The sequence below is a fragment of the Scomber japonicus genome, chromosome 10 (assembly GCF_027409825.1).
Source record: "Scomber japonicus isolate fScoJap1 chromosome 10, fScoJap1.pri, whole genome shotgun sequence".
NCBI classification, from domain to species: Eukaryota; Metazoa; Chordata; class Actinopteri; order Scombriformes; family Scombridae; genus Scomber; species Scomber japonicus.
Window position 1 is genome coordinate 34,927,419 of NC_070587.1, and position 21,060 is coordinate 34,948,478.

Sequence of the window (21,060 nt, forward strand, 5' to 3'; positions counted from 1 at the left end):
TCATTCCCTTAGAATACTCTTCTGGTACCAAGGCTGCTGGGTTGGTGAGGATGGAGGGATGTGCTGGAGGATGCAGCTTGGAAGGAGTGCAGTACTGCTCGTCAGTTATTGGCAATGTATTAACCATGGCTGTTTGTATAGTGTTAATTGTTCGATGAATAACACGAGGTGGAACGTCGTTCTTATGGAGGGGGGTGTTACGACCCCTCCCTTTATGCCCACCATGATGCAGTTGATCACTTCCTGCAGGAGTGGGAAGTCAGGCAGGGTCGTTAGGCCAAGGTGCTGACACCTGGCTAGGCCTCTACCAAGGTGATAAATGCCAGCCTGGTCTCATTTTCTCTCTCCTAGGCTCCAAGCTGCTACAGGTTCTGGGTTTGTTTTTACTTTTTCTTTTGCATTTAACAGCAGCACACAAATGTCTCACTCATCCACACATTACATTCACCACTGATGCCGCTATTCTCCACACCTCATGCTTTTTGTAGATAGTTGTTTAAGTTACAATAAAACATTTCAATTTGGCACTTAAATCCTGACTTGTCTCCCCTCTTTGTCACATGTATTGAGCCACTTTGTGACATTTTCAGTTTTTGTTAACATTGTCAAAAATGTGATAATTCTACATTATGTTTATTACTGAGGTCATAGTAGGTGATGGTGGTATATTACAGTGCATTATATTAAATGGTGTTCATAATATTTTGTACACTCTATTAACATACACGAGAGGGGCAAAATATTAGGAACACAAGTCAATATAATGCACCCCAGTACACCACCACTTAGTATGACCTGAGTAATAAACATATAGTAGAATTAATGCATTTTTGACAATGTTAACAACACCTGGAATAATTTATAACAGAGCTGTTGTACTGGACTGAATTAGATTATTCAGGTTTACCTAATGAAGTGGCTGGTGACTGTATATCATCATATCATCATATCACACAGCCCTACTGTACATCCGTTTGTATTTTACTAACATTCCTACGTAATGCTTTTCTTTTTAGCCAAGGAATAATGTAAATGTTGAGCCACATGATTATGATTACGATTACAGGAATGGTTTTGGGTTAGGTGGTCTTGACTACAACACAAATGTCCACCTGTCTGTCCATACCTGAGAGTGTCCAGTCTCCAGTGTGGATCCTCCAGTCCAGCAGAAAGCTGCTTCAATTCTGAATCCTGCAGGTTATTGTTACTCAGGTCCAGATCTCTCAGATGGGAGGGGTTGGAGCTCAGAGCTGAGGCCAGAGAAGCACAGCCTTCTTCTGTGATCAGACATCCTGACAGCCTGGAAATATAAAAGTTTGATAACACAATGTGTTTGGTCATATACGTACCAGAATCCTACAGATGTTGTGTAGAACAATTGACATTTATTCAAATGTAAAACCGCAACCGTATCAACTGTATAAAAAGTCTCAGAATCAGCTTTATTGTCATTGCTCAAGACAATGAATATACATGTTTTATCCTGACCTGAGAGCTTGCAGTGAACAGTGTGGACTCTCCAGTCCAGCAGAAAGCTGCTTGACTCCTGAATCCTGCAGGTTGTTGTCACTCAGGTCCAGCTCTTTTAGAGGGGATGGATTGGAGCTCAGAGCTGAGGCCAGAGAAGCACAGCCTTCCTCTGTGATCAGACATCCTGACAGCCTGGAAATATGAAAGTTTGATAACACAATGTGTTTGGTCATATACGTACCAGAATCCTACAGATGTTGTGTAGAACAATTGACATTTATTCGAATGTAAAAAAGCAACCGTATCAACTGTATAAAAAGTCTCAGAATCAGCTTTATTGTCATTGTTCAAGACAATGAATATACATGTTTTATCCTGACCTGAGAGCTTGCAGTGTACAGTGTGGACTCTCCAGTCCAGCAGAAAGCTGCTTGACTCCTGAATCCTGCAGGTTGTTGTTACTCAGGTCCAGATCTCTCAGATGGGAGGGGTTGGACCACAGAGCTGAGGCCAGAGAAGCACAGCCTTCCTCTGTGATCAGACATCCTGACAGACTGGAATTCAGAATATAAAGATAACTCAGAGTTGCAGAAAAATGTTACAATTGTTCAAAAAATGCATTAACTTGAACCTACGGCAAGATGAAATATCTGTATTCTGACCTGAGAATTACCAGTGTACAGTGTGGACTCTCCAGTCCAGCAGAAAGCTGCTTAACTCCTGAATCCTGCAGGTTGTTGCCACTAAAGTCCAGCTCTCTCAGACTAGAGGACTGGGAGCTGAGAACTGAGGACAGAGCTGCACAGCTTTTCTCTGAGAGGTTACAGTCACTCAGCCTGAAAAAAGATTAGTAACAAAAACAAAATGTTTAATTTATCATATTTAAAATAAAAAAAACTATTTGAATTGTTCCTATATCCACTTACAAGGCTTTACTTGAAGCTTTGACCACTTCCAGCAGCCTCAGAAGAACCTCCTCTGAAGCAGAGTATTTCTTCAGGTCAAACACGTCCAGATCTTTTTCTGATGACAGTAAGATGAAGACCAGAGCTGACCACTGAGCAGGAGACAGTTTAACTGCAGAGAGACTTCCTGATCTCAGGTACTGTTGGATCTCCTCCACTAGAGAACGATCATTCAGTTCATTCAGACAGTGGAACAGATTGATGCTTCTCTCTGCAGACACATTCTCACTGATCTTCTTCTTGATGTACTCGACTGTTTCCTGATTGGACTGTGAGCTACTTCCTGTCTGTGTCAGCAGACCTCGTAGGAGAGTCTGATTGGTCTGCAGTGAAAGACCCAGGAGAAAGCGGAGGAACAAGTCCAGGTGTCCATTTGGACTCTTTAAGGCCTCGTCCACAGCTCTCTGGTAGAAACGTGTTGATTTGCCTCCAAACAATTTAGACCACCATGATGTTATCACTTCAAACCACCACCAGGATGTCTGCGATGTTTTTTGTTCGTCTGCCAGCAGATTGACTCCAGACTTGGTGAATGTCAGATGGACATGAAGAGCAGCCAGAAACTCCTGAAAACTCAGATGTACAAAGCAGAACACCTTGTCCTGGTACAGCCCTCTCTCCTCTTTAAAGACCTGTGTGAACACTCCTGAGCACACTGAGGCTGCTCTGATATCAATGCCACACTCCGTCAGGTCTGATTCATAGAAGATCAGGTTGCCTTTCTGCAGCTGCTCAAAAGCCAGTTTTCCCAGAGACTCAATCATCTTCCTGCTCTCTGGACTCCAGTGTGGATCTGTCTCAGCTCCTCCATCATACTTGATGTTCTTCAGTTTGGCCTGAAGCACCAGGAAGTGGATGTACATCTCAGTCAGGGTCTTGGGCAGCTCTCCTCCCTCTCTGCTTTTCAACACATCCTCCAGAACTGTAGCAGTGATCCAGCAGAAGACTGGGATGTGGCACATGATGTGGAGGCTTCGTGATGTCTTGATGTGGGAGATGATGGTGTTGGCCTGCTCCCCATCTCTGAATCTCTTCCTGAAGTACTCCTCCTTCTGTGGGTCAGTGAACCCTCTGACCTCTGTCACCATACCGACACACTCAGGAGGGATCTGATTGGCTGCTGCAGGTCGTGTGGTTATCCAGAGGCGAGCAGAGGGAAGCAGTTTCCCCCTGATGAGGTTTGTCAGAAGCACATCCACTGAGGTGGACTCTGTAACATCAGTCAGGATCTCAGTGTTGTGGAAGTCCAGAGGAAGTCGACACTCATCCAGACCGTCAAAGATGAACACAACCTGGAACTCTTCAAACCTGCAGATTCCTGCTTCTTCACTTTCAGTAAAGAAGTGATGAACAAGTTCCACCAAGCTGTACTTTTTCTCTTTCAGCCCATTCAGCTCTCTGAAAGTGAATGGAAATGTGAAGTGTATGTTCTGGTTGGCTTTGTCTTCAGCCCAGTCCAGAGTGAACTTCTGTGTTAAGACTGTTTTCCCAATGCCAGCCACTCCCTTTGTCATCACTGTTCTGATTGGTTCATCTCTTCCAGGTGAGGCTTTAAAGATGTCTTCTTGTCTGATTGTTGTTTCTGGTCTGACTGATTTCCTGGATGCTGTTTCAATCTGTCTGACCTCATGTTCATCATTGACCTCTGCAGTCCCTCCCTCTGTGATGTAGAGCGGTGTGTAGATCTGATTCAGAAGGGTTGGGTTTCCTGCTTTAGCGATCCCCTCAAACAGACACTGGAACTTCTTCTGCAGGTTAGACTTGAGTTTACGTCGACACTTTGCAGCAAATGTTCCTGAATGAACAAACAACAAATGAAATCAATCAGATGATTCTACAGTAAATTGGTAGAATGTAAACATTAAACTGCAGATGTTTATATTTTGCTCCACTATGAAATCTATTCAGCTCATCAGTTGTGGACAAACAGTTTCTGACCGTTTTCAGCTCAGAACAATTCATAGATCTGATGCAGATGTGTGCATCATATTAACAGCAGAGTTTGAAATATAAACCTCTCCCATGTTGCCTCCATTTCCTCTCCATCATGTTGAATCTGTTAAAATCCTCTTACTGCTCTGCAGACGCTCAGCCAGCTCCTCCTGCTTCATTCTCCTCAGGAAGTGCACTGTGATCTTCGCAAATGCCTCTCTGCTGCTCCTCCTCTGCTCTTCCTCCTCACCTTCCAACACCTCCTCATCCTCACTCTGACTCTCTAAGCATTCTGGGTAATCTGGACTCAGAGCCTTCTGCATCTTCTTCAGCTCGTTCTTCACAAACCTGCTGAGGTTCTCCTCCAGCAGCTGGAACAGAATCAAATGTAAATGTAACTGGTAAGCATGGAGACTGTTAGGCCAAGAATGGTAGTTTAGTATTTAGTCTGTGGCTGTTGTAGTTAGCAGTAGTAGCTGTGCTTTACATTTACACACCATAAATATGGAGTCCAGCTGTGTTTGATGCTGCTGGACAGACTGACCACTGAGAACCTCTGAGCTCTGCTGATGAACTCTGTGAAGAAAAGATGAAGTCTCAGAATAAATAATGACACTCAGTGTTAAAGGTGTTGTGTTCTATCACAGTGGATCCATGTAAAACACTTGGCTGTTCTGTCTGACCTCTGATCATTTGTCTCTGTAAAGACTTTGTACCCGAGTGCTTCCTGCTTTGCTCTTTGCTCTCCGCTTTACTTCCTTTTTTTCCCATTGAAATCCTTTTGCTCCAAAAGTTATGGAAAGCGGGTCCTGGATACTTCTATATCACTGGGAGCTTAATTTATGGAAGTATCTGGAGGCTACTACTATTATTTAAACTCTTTTACTTAGTGAGCGTGGCCTATCAGCAGCACAAGCCTTCACTTGACTGGGATTGAGGAGCTCAGCTAAGCTAAGCTAATTAGCAGCAAGATGCCTCCCTTTTCCACGGATGATTACCACAAACTTCTCCAGAAGATAGCAGTACTGGAGACGAAAATTCAGCGACTCCAAGTCAATGTGGAGGTAAACGGACAAAAACAACAGATAAGACAGACTGGAGAAGAATTGCTACCGCCTGAGATAAGGACTGACCATGAAAGTCAGCACATCCAGAGAGAGGCTTTAACGTCATCATCCTTACCCCAACATGAAGAGTCTCCCCCAGCCCCAACAACCCAACACGAGGAGTCTCCCCCAGCCCCAACAGCCCAACATGAGGAGTCTCCCCCTGCTACTGGTCTACAAATCACTGAATGGTTTAGGTTCTTGGTTCTGTCTGCTGTTAGCTTGTTTGTTAGCTTGTGTGTGTGGATGTTTGCATTGTTTTAATATTTCCTCTCACGTTCTTCATTTCCTCATATTATTACATATTTAACTGATGTTAATGTTTACCTGTATGTTTGTATATTCTGCTGTTGTTCAATAAAGTAAAAACAGAGAGCTGAGATGTACGGAGTCCTGCTGGTGTCAAAAACAAACAGAAAACCAAAAGCTTCAAGTTCAAACTGGTTTTTATTTTAATAATCAGATCAATGTTACAGAAGCTTGTTGTGTTTGCTTCTGCTTGAATTTTAACCAGCAATGAAAATAATGTTACTCAAACTTCTCAAAGTTATTTATTTACATCTTCACACACAGGAAGAGACTCTCACTCAGACAGAGGACACAGAGACACTGAGGAACCATATGACCCAAACGCAAACCCAGCATATAGAGGTTCAGTGAAGAGATCAGAGCACATTACTCCAGTTCTAAAGTCTTTACACTGACTAACCCCAACCCTGGCCTACAAATCACTGAATGATTTAGGTCCAGAATACATGAATTAGTAGAACATAAACCCAGTAGAGCTCTGAGATCTACTGACTCAGGTCAGATAGTTGAGCCCAGAGCTCTGAGATCTACTGACTCAGGTCAGATAGTTGAGCCCAGAGCTCTGAGATCTACTGACTCAGGTCAGATAGTTGAGCCCAGAGTTCAAACTAAACATGATGAAGCAGCTTTTACACAACTGGAACAAACTACCAGCAGAACTGAAACCCTTTTTAAATCCAGGTTAAAAACACTTCTTATGCTGAGCTTATGATTGAGCTCTTTTAAAAAACACTTTACATTTTAATCTTTCATTTGCACTCTATGTCCTTTTAATGATTTTAAAGCTAATCATTATTTTATGATGCAATCTTATATTTAATGCTCTATTCTAGCATTTTATTTCTCTCTTTTTCTAATTTCCTGTACTTGTTTTGTTTTTTGTTTTTTTAATTAATAGTATTAGGCGGAGGGGGAACGGGGGGGGGGCATGTTTAAGGAGTTTTTGTTTCTGGTTCTTACTGTTAAATGTTTTATGTAAAGCACATTGAGTTGCCATTGTGTATGAAATGCTCTATATAAATGAAACTGCCTTGTCTCTGTTTAAAAACTGTTATACACATAAAGTTTGAGGTTTCTAGAAAAGTGTTTGTAAGGGTGTGTGTGTTTGTGTTTATGAGGACATTGTGTGTAAAAACTGCTTCACTCAATCAAACTTCTTTTTATTAGAGTTGGATAATAAGAGACAAACATTTTACAGTCTGACCTCTGATCAGCTGACTGATGTCCATGTTTGAAGGTATAAGGTTGACACTTAGAGCGGTCACTCTTCATGGACACACAGCTGGGTTCAGGAGAATCTGGTCTCTGCTGATGGATCCTGATGGAAACAGAGAAGAGATAAAACAAGTGTAACTACAGTGTTGCATCCTGAAGATTGTGTGTTTTGTTGGACGACAGCTACGACACATCAGGTGTTTCTACATAAACCTGCAGTAAGAAACTGATCCACACAGCTACAACAAACTGACATTGTTAGCTTGGCTAACTCGCTTAGAGAGCACAGATGCATCTCTGATCTTCCAGGACACAGTCTGCTCAAACATGATCTCCTGCTATGAGTTTGGTCTCATTTCTATCAGAACTAACAACACTGGGCTCATTACATTAACTCTGAAATGTGGGACCACAGTGACATCAGTAAGAAGAAACCTGCAGTCAGACAATCAGATCAACCCTAAAACATACTGAGATCTGAGGATGTGGTGCTGTACTTCATGTTTTTAACACTACAGAGAAAGAATGAGAAGTGGTTCATGACTTCATGACAAAGACTGCTTCTCTGTCCTTCAACACAACACACACAGAGCTTTGAGTGTGTATAATGATGGTGGAGTGATGTGAGTGGAGAACAGTGATGGACAGTTAGAGATCCTCATCTCACCTCTGAGCTTTGGTCTGGCTGTCATGTTCCCCACACAGAGAGCTTTTAGAGGGAGGGACTCCCTCCTCTCTGTCCCCACTCTGATCCATAGCAGAGAAACACCTTCACACAAACACAACAACATGCTCATTCATTACAACCAGCTGCACATCACACACACACTGCTGTCTATCACACTGTCATTCTTTATTCTACCACCAGATGGCGCCACAGTTAGTCATTACTGTAAGATTTCCACTGTGGATACATGTTGAAGAAACTGCATTAACCAGATTCCACAGAGGAGGAATTATGTGATGTTGTAAAAGGTTCATTCTGGTAAAAAGTTAAGGAGCAGAGAGTATGTGCAGTAATACACCTAAGAGCAGGATATCACATGGGCGTAGCGTGGGAGTGCAGGATATGGAGGACAGGTTAGGGAGCGTATGCTAGATGTGTGGGAACATCTGTGTAAAACTAAAATGTAATGGAATGTATGAAAGAGTCATTTTTTGGCTGGAGGTTTGAATGTTATTCAGGAATAATCAATGATCTCACATCAAGGAGCGTTTTAATGCACAGCTCAGACATTACAATGTTAGTATAATAAATGATCATTGATATAGTCTGAATAAATATGCTCAGCTGTATGATGAGAAGTTTATTTGCTGCACTGATCATTCTTTAATGAAACACAAGAAAGAGATGGGAATAGCTTCTGTTGCTGATTTAAATATGTTAGGAAGGGAGGAAGGAAGGATGGAAGAAGGAAGGGAGGAAGGAAGGAGGAAGGAAGGAAGGAGGAATGAAGGAAGAAGGAAGGATGTATGGATGGAAGGAAGAAGGAAGGAAAGGAGGAAGGAAGAATGGAAGGGAGGAAAAAAGAAGGAAAGGAGGAAGGAAGGAAGGGAGGAAGATGGAAGGAAAGGAAGAAGGAAGGAGGGGAGGAAGGAAGAATGGAAGGGAGGAAGAAAGAAGGACAGGAGGAAGGAAGGATGGAAGGAAGGAAGGAAGGAAGGAAGGGAGGAAAAAAGAAGGAAAGGATGGAAGGAAGGAAGGAAGGGAGGAAGATGGAAGGAAAGGAAGGAGGGGAGGAAGGAAGGAAGGAAGAATATTCTCATATGACAAGATGCAGTCATTGCTATCCACTAAATTAATCACTGACCAAATACCTTCCTCCATCCAATCTCCTGAGGTTGAAACCACTCCATTACAATGTTACTAAAATGATCAAATATAATTTAACAGATGAGATGTTTAAGTTTGGTAAGTAAAGACTGTTGATTCACAAACAGGCTCATATTCATCTGTGTTCATCTTTAACCGTCACTGCAGTAAAATATGACATGAAGAAAACAACCAGCAGCTGTTTGGATCAAACTGAGTGAAAGAAACTGAATAAGATTGTTGTTATAGCGCTGCCTGTATAGTAATTACTGTTTATAATAAATACTGTGTATAATAAACATAGTCTAAGCCCCATAAATTAAATCAGACTTCAAACTATTGTTTAAGTCCATTTGTTTATAGATGATTACATTAGAAATAAGAAAGTTACAGTTGTAGTTAAATTATGTCCAAAAATATTATTGTTGCAGTTTCACTAAAAGTCCAGAGGGTGGCAGTAAACACCTGTACAATGAGCCCGTTCTTACAGCAGATGGTAGAGAGGGGGGGGGGCAGTACAAGAGAGAAAACAGAGTTCATGTACGTATGTACCAGTGAAAATGAGAAAAAGAGAGAAACACTTGTTCTATTTGTTGAAGTGTGATGTTAAAGTTGTCCAGAAGAGACTTACCTTGGTTCAGGATGTTGTAGTTTACCAGAGGATGAAGGAGGATCACTAGTAGACGTGTTTTTTCAGTTCCAGCTTAAAAAAACAGATATTAACTCATATTAACTTCATGACTGTGGCTGTCTGTCCTTCCTTCCTTCCTTCCTTCCTAGATAACAGATATTAACTCATATTAACTTCATGACTGTGGCTGTCTGTCCTTCCTTCCTTCCTTCCTTCCTAGATAACAGATATTAACTCATATTAACTTCATGACTGTGGCTGTAAAAACCTGATGAGAGAAACGAGTCTGTGACTAAAACAGAAACACTGGAAAAAATATGTCATGTGTTGAGATGTGAGAGACTGTTCCTTCTTTCCTCCCTTCCTTCTTTCTTTCTGTCTGTACTTCCTTCCTTCCTTCCTTCCTTCCATCTGTCCTTCCTTCCCTCCCCCCTTCCTTCCTTCTTTTCTTCCTTCCGTCTGTCCTTCCTTCCTTCCTTCCTTCCTAGATAACAGATATTAACTCATATTAACTTCATGACTGTGGCTGTAAAAACCTGATGAGAGAAACGAGTCTGTGACTAAAACAGAAACACTGGAAAAAATATGTCATGTGTTGAGATGTGAGAGACTGTTCCTTCTTTCCTCCCTTCCTTCTTTCTTTTTGTCTGTCCTTCCTTCCTTCCTTCCTTCCTTCCATCTGTCCTTCCTTCCCTCCCCCCTTCCTTCCTTCTTTTCTTCCTTCCGTCTGTCCTTCCTTCTTTCCTCCCTTCCTCCTTCTTCTTTCCTTCCTTCCTTCCTCTCTTCTTTCTTTCCGTCCTTCCTCCTTTCCTTTCTCCCTCCCTCCTTCCTTGTTTCCTCCCTTCTTCCATCGTCCCTTCCATCCTTCCTCCCATCCTTCCTCCCTCCCTCCTTTCCTTCCTTCTTCATCTCTTCCTTCCTCCTTTCCTCCTTTTCTCCCTTCCTCCCTCCCTCCCTTCCTTGACTGATAAAAGGTTAGAACATTGCTGTAAAGTTAATCTGCACACTAACCAGAAAGAATTTGACATGAAGTTAAATGAACTTGTTCAGTATGCAGGTTGTTTTTTATGGTTGTTTTCTGAGAAAGGAGACGATCTTCATCATCATCATCACCACTGCTGTCTGTGAGAGAGAGTCTGAGCCAAGAGAGTTAATATTTGGAAAGCTCTGAAAAAAACAGGTATACAGCATTTCAATTGGTCTATTTTATTTTATTGTTATATTTGGTCATATCTAAGTTAACACACAAGGGGTAATCTTGATTCATATATATATTTTTCTTCTGTGTGGAATAAATTCATTCTTTCTAATTGAATGTGTTTCTTATCATCCTTCCTAAAGGGCCTATGCGTGAGATATTTCTGTACTATTTACTTGGCACTATTTACAGCCTACTTCATTACAAGTAGTGGTTACATGTTATCTGTTATAATCCTCAGAATGGTTTTAATATCCAGATTTGGTTCTTTGTTATATCCTGAAACAATAAAATGTGTTGTTGGGATTTAAGTTTGTTAGTGAGAAAAATAGTCTGTGTTTTAAATCTTTACATTTATCTTTAAATATTTAAACTGTGGCAGAAGTTTAACAGTTAAACTCAAACATAGTTCACATGTTCTGTTAGTTTGGGCCACTGAAGGCTGAGGGGCCCTAAGCAGCCTCTAAGGTCCCTTACAGCTAGCTCTGGTCCATCTAGAGACATGAACTGTGTTAAATGTGCGTCAGTTAAACAGAGTCAGTCTCAGTGTTGTAAGATGGAAGTTTGAACACAGTTAAAAAATGAACTTTAGTCAAGTTGATCAAAGCTGTTCAACCAGTTCTGACACGTCCTGCATTTTTCACTGATGATGAGATTAAAATCAAACTGCTGTTGGTTTTACCTGCTAATCGCTAACAGTCATGCATGTAAATCTTTATAATATAAATGTAGTTTAACCTCTTTACAATATCTGGAGAATATTTATACCAGCAAGCATCAAACAGGTATTTTAAACAGCCAATCAGCATGAAGAAACATTTGAGCTGCAGTCAAACAGTGATACAACACAATGTGATCAAAGTGATGGTGTTCATCAGACATTTACAGATTTCTCTGGTAGGATTCTCACCTGCTGTACTCACTTCAGGTCGACTTACAGACACTTTCCACCTTCATGTGTAGAGGAAACACTGGGAGAGAAGAAGCTGTTCATTCTCCCTGGTCAGTCCTGCTATCTGTGAGCATTTGATCTGAGGACGCTGTCATACCCTCATAACTTAACGGTCTAAACAACATTAGAGTGACGTGAAAACCAGTCTAACCAGTCAGTATCAGAGACATCACACATCACATGTAGTTCTTTGATGATCAAGGTGAACATACTCAGAGTTGATTGAACTGATTCAGATCAGCTGTTCTGGAACGGATACTCAGAGTTTCCATCTCAGAGTAAATCAACTCAGAGTTCAGGGTTAGACTCAGAGTTTGTTGAACCTCCTTCCTGGAAAACCCCCCAGCTCTGAGAGTAAAGAGCCTTCAGATGACTTTAGTTGTGATCTGGAGCTTTATCAATAAAGATTGATAGATTGATGATTGATTAACTGACTTCACATTAAACTGAACACAGACATTAATCAGTGGACTACATTTCCCATGAGCACTCACTTCAAGACAGATTAAGAGTTAAATAAAGTTTTAAGTAGCAGTGTTTGTTAGAAAGTGATTTGATATTTAGACAGTAACATCCTGTTTACTGATAGCAGATCAATAATCCACTTTGATCTTATTGATTTCTCCTGCTGATCACCTGGCGGCCCTGTTGGGGCCCAGAGCCCAGGTTGAGAACCTTTGGAAAATTAAATTAACTAAATTACCCCCTAAATTAAAAATCAGACAATACAAGAAATTGAACCCTGATCTATTTATTAATGATTTGATCAATATTAATTAGGATTGTTCCTTTTTTTCTCTCTCCTGTCTTCTTCCCTTGAATTCATTTTTGCAGGTTGGTAGTAGTCGAAACAGTACTGCTAGAAGGTATCTATCAGGTCTTAAAATGTGAAAATGGTGACCAGTCGAGAGCATTCATTTAGAAAAGTAATCAAAATGTAATCAAATGTAATTAGTTAGTTTGAGGGTAACTTGTAATTGTAACCAACTACATTTCCAAAGTTTTAAAAGCAGCATCAGGTTTGTTAAAATGTACATTTAGTATTTTTGTTGGTTTCATAGATAAATTCAGACTGAACTCCGCAGCAGCAAGACATCATGGAGGTTACGCCCAGTTCATTGAATGTGAGAAGACATATGCACTGGTTGCAGCTTATATACAAATGTATTGACCTTAATTATCCACCTTATCTACAGCAGTTTCTTATACCATCAATTTACCATATCAGACATTCTGCCCATCTCTATCTTTCTGTTCCCAATGTTAATAAATCTTTCAGCAGATTGGAATAACCTACCGGCTAATATCAGATCCTTCATTTGTTATCTTTAAGCGTGCTCTGTCTTCTGCTCTGGTTTTCATTGAAGCTGCATGAACTTTCTGATTTGGTGAAGTGATTGTTTTCATTATTGGTTGTCTCAGTTTTTATTTTTAATGGTTGTTTTGTTCTGATGTCGTCATGATGTTACTGTGGTCTGTCCTTTTTCTCTATTCTGTCTCTTCTTTATTTATTTATTTGCTTGTATGTTGAATCAATGTCTGTTTATTAGTCTGGACACCCTCGAAAACGAGATGATGCATCTCAAGGGGTTTATCCAAATAAATACATTTCAATATATTATCGGCTATACTGACTAAATATATCTGAATGCTGATTATTTATTTTCATTTACCTCATTTATTTTATTCATCTATTTATTTTAATGTAATTACTTTAATATTTGCTCTCATGTTGTTCATTTCTTCATATTATTACATATTTAACTGATATTAATGTTTACCTGTATGTTTGTATATTCTGCTGTTGTTCAATAAAGTGAAAACAGAGAGCTGAGATGTACGGAGTCCTGCTGGTGTCAAAAACAAACAGAAAACCAAAAGCTTCAAGTTCAAACTGCTTTTTATTTTAATAATCAGATCAATGTTACAGAAGCTTGTTGTGTTTGCTTCTGCTTGAATTTTAACCAGCAATGAAAATAATGTTACTCAAACTTCTCAAAGTTATTTATTTACATCTTCACACACAGGAAGAGACTCTCACTCAGACAGAGGACACAGAGACACTGAGGAGCCAGACTTAAACCCAAACCCAGCATATAGAGGTCCAGTGAATGTGGTGTTGAAGGTGTGGAGGTGGATCAGTGTGTCAGAGGAGACTCTGTAGAAGGACAGAGTGCCAGCAGGACAGTCCACATACACTGCTACTCTGTTAGAGACAGAGGAGGAGGAGGAGGTGGGTAAATAGGGGAAGGAGGAGATGGAGGTGGACGGGGAGGAGATGGATGTTTCTCTCTTATTGTGCCAGACAGAGTAACGACCATCATCAGAGCATGTCAGTCTCCAGGACTGATCGTTCCATCCAAACAAACAGTCTTTACTCTTTCCTCTCCTGCTGATTCCTCTGTAACTCACTGATATATCAACTCTTCCTCTCCTCTCGACCTCCCAGTAACAGCGACCAGTCAGACCATTACTACACAGCAGCTGAGACCACCAGTCAAATCTGTCTGGATGATCAGGATATGACTGATCCTCCTTCACACGTGTCACCTTCCTGTTGTTATCAGACAGTTTGAGTTCTCTGTGTGCTGTGTTTGTGTCCAGTGTGAGTTCACAGAAATCTGATGAAGAGAAGAAGAAACAACACAGCAGCAGTTTATCATCTGACACACCTGATGGATTTATTCTCTGTTTAACTTCTGATCTGTTGTTCATTTCTATAAAGTTTCATGATGACACATTTTGTCAATAATGCTTTAATGAATAAATACCACAAAGACCAACTTTGTATTTAAAGAGAAACTGACTGTGTGCTGTTTGGTTGTCATGAATCAAATTCAATCCACACTTACACTTCTTCACACCAGGTTTTAACCTGTGCTCTCCACCATGGTCCACCCTAGAGGAAGAAACACAGTCAGAATGATTTTCTATCCAACATGAGTCCTAACTGCTGTTCAACATGAAGCAGTGTTCCTCAGTTTGTCAGAGTGACACAGAAACAGGCTGAAACTCATCTGTCTCAACTGTCTGCTGGATTCTTTCACTGAAGTCTGAGAGGAAAAGACCAGAAGAAGAAGATGTGATGATCAAATATGTCCTCCCACATGACAAATCACTAGATTAAATATTGATCTCTGCATGTTGATTAACAGATTTTTAACGAGATGATGAATCAGAAAACTAAATATAACAGAGAGACACACTGGAGTTTATTCTGTCATCTGTCTCCACTTCAAACTTGAAGCAACATTAGCAGCCGATTATTGTTATTGAGATGCTCTTTTATGGCCAAGCCAGGTAAATAAAGATATGTCTGTGTGTATTAACCATTCAAACCTTCCTACCATTCAATAACAGATAAATATAACATTCATTTCATCTAGTAGGAATAATGCCTTCACTCATTCAAGACTAACTTTAAAAAAGCATGATCCTTTAAACTTTATTATATTATATAGACTATAATCTATAATCTAATGATATTTAGTCCACTAAAACTAAAACAATGTACATGACTCAATTATGACTAAAACTACATTTACTGTTAAATGTGACCTGAAAGTGTCCACCTGTCTGTCCTTATGTAACCTTCTGTTTCCAGTTACATGCTGTGACCAGCAGAGTCCAGTAAAGCAGTATCTAGGATGTCTCTGATATTAAACTGAGCTACTATTCAAAATATCAGTTAACAGGATCCTGAGTTCTTAGCAGTGTTGAGCTGGTTAAATGTACAGTTTACTTATAGATGTTGCTACAGGCTTAAATAAGAAGATAAAACTATGTTTCGAATGATCACAGAGTGTATGCAGTTATAATATATTTAATAACCAGTAAATAACAGCACTCTGTCTCCTCTAACTATGAGCTAGAAACAATGGTAAGTATCTTCAGTGTCAGTATGTAAACCTTACGAAGGCTTTTCTCTGGATGTGTTGGGACAAAATGTTTTATTCAGTCACAACTGAGAATCAGTTGTGACTGAATGAATATTGAAGGAATATAAATAGAGGCACTACTTTCATTAAATAACTGCTCCATACATACATACATAACATATAGATAAAACAATAACAGAGAAAAACAAGTTGTTTTCTGGTTTTGGTTTAATTTCTATTCCTATTGTTGATTTTAGATGAAAACATGAAAACATGTGAAATTCTGTTTCTGTTTCAAAGACGTAGAATGTTTTGTGAATCGCTGCAGAGTCGACTAAGTTGAGTTTGTGAATGCTGCGTCACTTGGTCGTGTTAAATATTGCTGCCATAAGGAATTGTGGGACAGTTCACTCAGTTAGGAAGCTTCCTAAACAAAAAACACTATTCAGCCTCACCCTAAGTTTTCTACTTCACACTCACATCACACAGTCTAACTCCCCCAAAGTGATCTCTGATTGGTTTAGATTACATCACTCATAACATACTGAACATATCCAAAAAACAGGACAGAAACCCACAAGAAAACAAAGGATCATGGTAAATGTAGTCTTTGAATTAATTTATCTGTAGTTTACAGGAAACACACTTTCATTTTTTTACATTTATCTAAATTTTAAAGGTTTCTACACATACCTGAGAGTGTCCAGTCTCCAGTATGGATCCTCCAGTCCAACAGACAGTAACTTCTCTCCTGAGTCTCCTGGATGATTGTAGCTCAGGTCCAGCTCTCTCAGATGGGAGGGGTTGCAGCTCAGGGCTGAGGCCAGAGAAGCACAACCTTCCTCTGTGATCAGACATCCTGACAGACTGGAAATATAAAAAGGTTGATAACACAATGTTTTAATCACATATGTACCAGAATCCTACAGATGATGTACAGAATAATTAACATTAATATGTATTGTCATTGTTCAGTACAACAGGATTATAGCTGCTCTATTCTGACCTGAGAGTTTCCAGTTCACAGGTTGTACTCTCCAGTCCAGCAGAAAGCTGCTTCACTCCTGAATCCTGCAGGTTGTTGTTACTCAGGTCCAGATCTCTCAGACTAGAGGACTGGGAGCTGAGAACTGAGGACAGAGCTGCACAGCTTCTCTCTGAGAGGTTACAGCCACTCAGCCTGAAGAAAGGATTAGTAATGAACACAAAATGTTTTATTCAACATATTTGATATTGTTCAAATATCCAGTGTTTTATCCACTTACAGAGCTTTACTTGAAGCTTTGACCACTGGCAGCAGCCACAAAAGAGCCTCCTCTGAAGCAGAGTATTTCTTCAGGTCAAACACGTCCAGATCTTTTTCTGATGACAGTAAGATGAAGACCAGAGCTGACCACTGAGCAGGAGACAGTTTATCTGTGGAGAGACTTCCTGATCTCAGGGACTGTTGGATCTCCTCCACTAGAGAACGATCATTCAGTTCATTCAGACAGTGGAACAGATTGATGCTTCTCTCTGCAGACACATTCTCACTGATTTTCTTCTTGATGTACTCGACTGTTTCCTGATTGGTCTTTAAGCTATTTCCTGTCTGTGTCAGCAGACCTCGTAGGAGAGTCTGATTGGTCTTCAGTGAAAGACCCAGGAGGAAGCGGAGGAACAAGTCCAGTTGTCCATTTGGACTCTTTAAGGCCTCGTCCACAGCACTCTGGTAGAAACGTGTTGATTTGCCTCTCAAAGCTTCAGACCAGGATGTTGTTTGTTCTTCTGCCAGCAGATTGACTCCAGACTTGATGAATGTCAGATGGACATGAAGAGCAGCCAGAAACTCCTGAACACTCAGATGGACGAAGCAGAACACCTTGTCCTGGTACAGCCCTCTCTCCTCTTTAAAGACCTGTGTGAACACTCCTGAGCACACTGAGGCTGCTCTGATATCGATGCCACACTCTGTCAGGTCTGATTCATAGAAGATCAGGTTGCCTTTCTGCAGCTGCTCAAAAGCCAGTTTTCCCAGAGACTCAATCATCTTCCTGCTCTCTGGACTCCAGTGTGGATCACTCTCAGCTCCTCCATCATACTTGATGTTCTTCAGTTTGGACTGAACCACCAGGAAGTGGATGTACATTTCAGTCAGGGTCTTGGGCAGCTCTCCTCCCTCTCTGCTTTTCAACACATTCTCCAGAACTGTAGCAGTGATCCAGCAGAAGACTGGGATGTGGCACATGATGTGGAGGCTTCGTGATGTCTTGATGTGGGAGATGATGGTTCTGGCCTGCTTCTTATCTCTGAATCTCTTCTTGAAGTACTCCTCCTTCTGTGGGTCAGTGAACCCTCTGACCTCTGTCACCATGCCGACACACTCAGGAGGGATCTGATTGGCTGCTGCAGGTCGTGTGGTTATCCAGAGGCGAGCAGAAGGAAGCAGTTTCCCCCTGATGAGGTTTGTCAGCAGCACATCCACTGAGGTGGACTCTGTAACATCAGTCAGGATCTCAGTGTTGTGGAAGTCCAGAGGAAGTCGACACTCATCCAGACCGTCAAAGATGAACACAACATGGAACTCTTCAAACCTGCAGATTCCTGCTTCTTTGGTTTCAGTAAAGAAGTGATGAACAAGTTCCACCAAGCTGTACCTTTTCTCTTTCAGCACATTCAGCTCTCTGAAAGTGAATGGAAATGTGAAGTGTATGTCCTGGTTGGCTTTGTCTTCAGCCCAGTCCAGAGTGAACTTCTGTGTTAAGACTGTTTTCCCAATGCCAGCCACTCCCTTTGTCATCACTGTTCTGATTGGTTCATCTCTTCCAGGTGAGGCTTTAAAGATGTCTTCTTGTCTGATTGTTGTTTCTGGTCTGACTGATTTCCTGGATACTGTTTCAATCTGTCTGACCTCATGTTCATCATTGACTGGAGTCCCTCCCTCTGTGATGTAGAGCGGTGTGTAGATCTGATTCAGAAGGGTTGAGTTTCCTGCTTTAGCGATCCCCTCAAACACACACTGGAACTTCTTCTGCAGATTAGACTTCAGTTTATGTCGACACTTTGCAGCACAAGCTCCTGAATGAACAAACAACAAATGAAATCAATCAGATGATTCTACAGTAAATTGGTAGAATGTAAACATTAAACTGCAGATGTTTTTATTTTCCTCCACTATGAAATCTATTCAGCTCATCAGTTGTGGACTAAGAGTTTCTGACTGTTTTCAGCTCAGAAGAATTCATAGATCTGATGCAGATGTGTGCAGCATATTAACAGCAGAGTTTGAAATATAAACCTCTCCCATGTTGCCTCCATTTCCTCTCCATCATGTTAAATCTGTTAAAATCCTCTTACTGCTCTGCAGACGCTCAGCCAGCTCCTCCTGCTTCATTCTCCTCAGGAAGTGCACTGTGATCTCCAGAAATGCCTCTCTGCTGATCCTCCAACACCTCCTCATCCTCACTCTGACTCTTTAAGCATTCTGGGTAATCTGGACTCAGAGTCTTCTGCATCTTCTTCAGCTCGTTCTTCACAAACCTGCTGATGTTCTCCTCCAGCAGCTGGAACAGAATCAAATGTAAATGTAACTGGTAGAAGTCAACATCAGATGATCAGTGACAGACTGAAAAGCTGCTGGTCTACAGAGTGCAGCATGGAGACTGTTAGGACCAGAATGGTAGTTTAGTATTTAGTCTGTGGCTGTTGTAGTTAGCAGTAGTAGCTGTGCTTTACATTTACACACCATAAATATGGAGTCCAACTGTGTTTGATGCTGCTGGACAGACTGACCACTGAGAACCTCTGAGCTCTGCTGATGAACTCTGTGAAGAAAAGATGAAGTCTCAGAATAAATAATGACACTCAGTGTTAAAGGTGTTGTGTTCTATCACAGTGGATCCAGGTAAAACACTCGGCTGTTCTGTCTGACCTCTGATCATTTGTCTCTGTAAATACTTTGTACCTCTGTTTAATAACTGTTATACACATAACGTTTGTGGTTTCTAGAAAAGTGTTTGTAGGAGGAGTGTGTGTGATTGTGTTTATGAGGACATTGTGTGTAAAAACTGTTTCAGTCAATCAAACTTCTTCTTATGAGAGTTGGATAAAAACAGACAAACATTTTACAGTCTGACTTCTGATCAGCAGACTGATGTCCATGTTTGAAGTCAAGAAGTCGATCATTAGACCGGTCACTCTTCATGGACACACAGCTGGGTTCAGGAGAATCTGGTCTCTGCTGATGGATCCTGATGGAAACAGAGAAGAGATAAAACAAGTGTAACTACAGTGTTGATCCTGAAGATTGTGTGTTTTGTTGGACGACAGCTACGACACATCAGGTGTTTCTACATAAACCTGCAGTAAGAAACTGATCCACACAGCTACAACAAACTGACATTGTTAGCTTGGCTAACTAGCTTAGAGAGCACAGATGCATCTCTGATCTTCCAGGACACAGTCTGCTCAAACATGACCTCCTGCTATGAGTTTGGTCTCATTTCTATCAGAACTAACAACACTGGGCTCATTAAATTAACTCTGAAATGTGGGACCACAGTGACATCAGTAAGAAGAAACCTGCAGTCAGACAATCAGGCAGAACAATCATATCAACCTTAAAACATGATGAGATCTGATGATGTGGTGCTGTACTTCATGTTTTTAACACTACAGAGATTTATGTTCTTGTTTGAACTTCTGAGTTTCAGGTGGGCTGAGTTCATCAGAGTCTGGTCTGTGCTTCTCTGTCCTTCAACACAACACACAAAACTTTGAGTGTGAATAATGATGGTGGAGTGATGTGAGTGGAGAACAGTGATGGACAGTTAGAGATCCTCATCTCACCTCTGAGCTTTGGTCTGGCTGTCATGTTCCCCACACTGAGAGCTTTTAGAGGGAGGGACTCCCTCCTCTCTGTCCTCACACTGATCCATAGCAGAGAAACACCTTCACACAAACACAACAACATGCTCATTCATTACAACCAGCTGCACATCACACACACACACACACACAGTAGTTCTTATTACTGTCAATAACATGTTACAAATATTCAGAGGCAATATAAACATTGGTGAAGCACTAAAAAGAGATTCATCTGAGAATTGTTTTACAGCCGAATGTCAATATTATGTTTCCCAAAGTTTGAATTTGTACATCCAAAATGTATTTCCTACTTAAATCTGCTTGATTTTTTTTTGTTTTTTTGTCATAATCTTAACATTTATTATACAGCCTTAATTTTTTCTAGTTTTTTAGTTTTGGTCCCCAAAACATAATGATGTGTCCTCCAAAGCTGTTATTTATTCAAATCCTCAAAACTGTTTTAATATTCAACTTTATTGGTTTGTTATATCTTGAAACCAATAAAAAGTATGTTGGGATGTCAGTTAGCACCAAAAGAAAACGATGACCTGTGAGTTAAATGTTCACATTTATCTTTAAATATTTAAACTGTGGCAGAAGTTTAACAGTTAAACTCAAACATAGTTCACATGTTCTGTTAGTTTGGGCCCCTGAAGGCTGAGGGGCCCTAAGCAGCCTCTAAGGTCCCTTACAGCTAGCTCTGGTCCATCTAGAGACATGAACTGTGTTAAATGTGCGTCAGT

General features: G+C 40.7%; 1 protein-coding gene across 1 annotated transcript in view; it reads right to left on the reverse strand.

The window, feature by feature from the left end:
- The window catches only part of LOC128366601 (NACHT, LRR and PYD domains-containing protein 12-like), a gene marked incomplete at its 5' end in the record, with an annotated part of 148,874 nt that overhangs the window by 59,470 nt on the left and 68,344 nt on the right, over positions 1 to 21,060 (reverse strand). Inside the window, 3 exons of the mRNA XM_053327339.1 lie at positions 1,489 to 1,662; positions 2,133 to 2,306; positions 16,476 to 16,649. Coding sequence (XP_053183314.1) covers positions 1,489 to 1,662; positions 2,133 to 2,306; positions 16,476 to 16,649 — 522 coding nt within the window. The remainder of the gene's footprint in view (positions 1 to 1,488; positions 1,663 to 2,132; positions 2,307 to 16,475; positions 16,650 to 21,060) is intronic.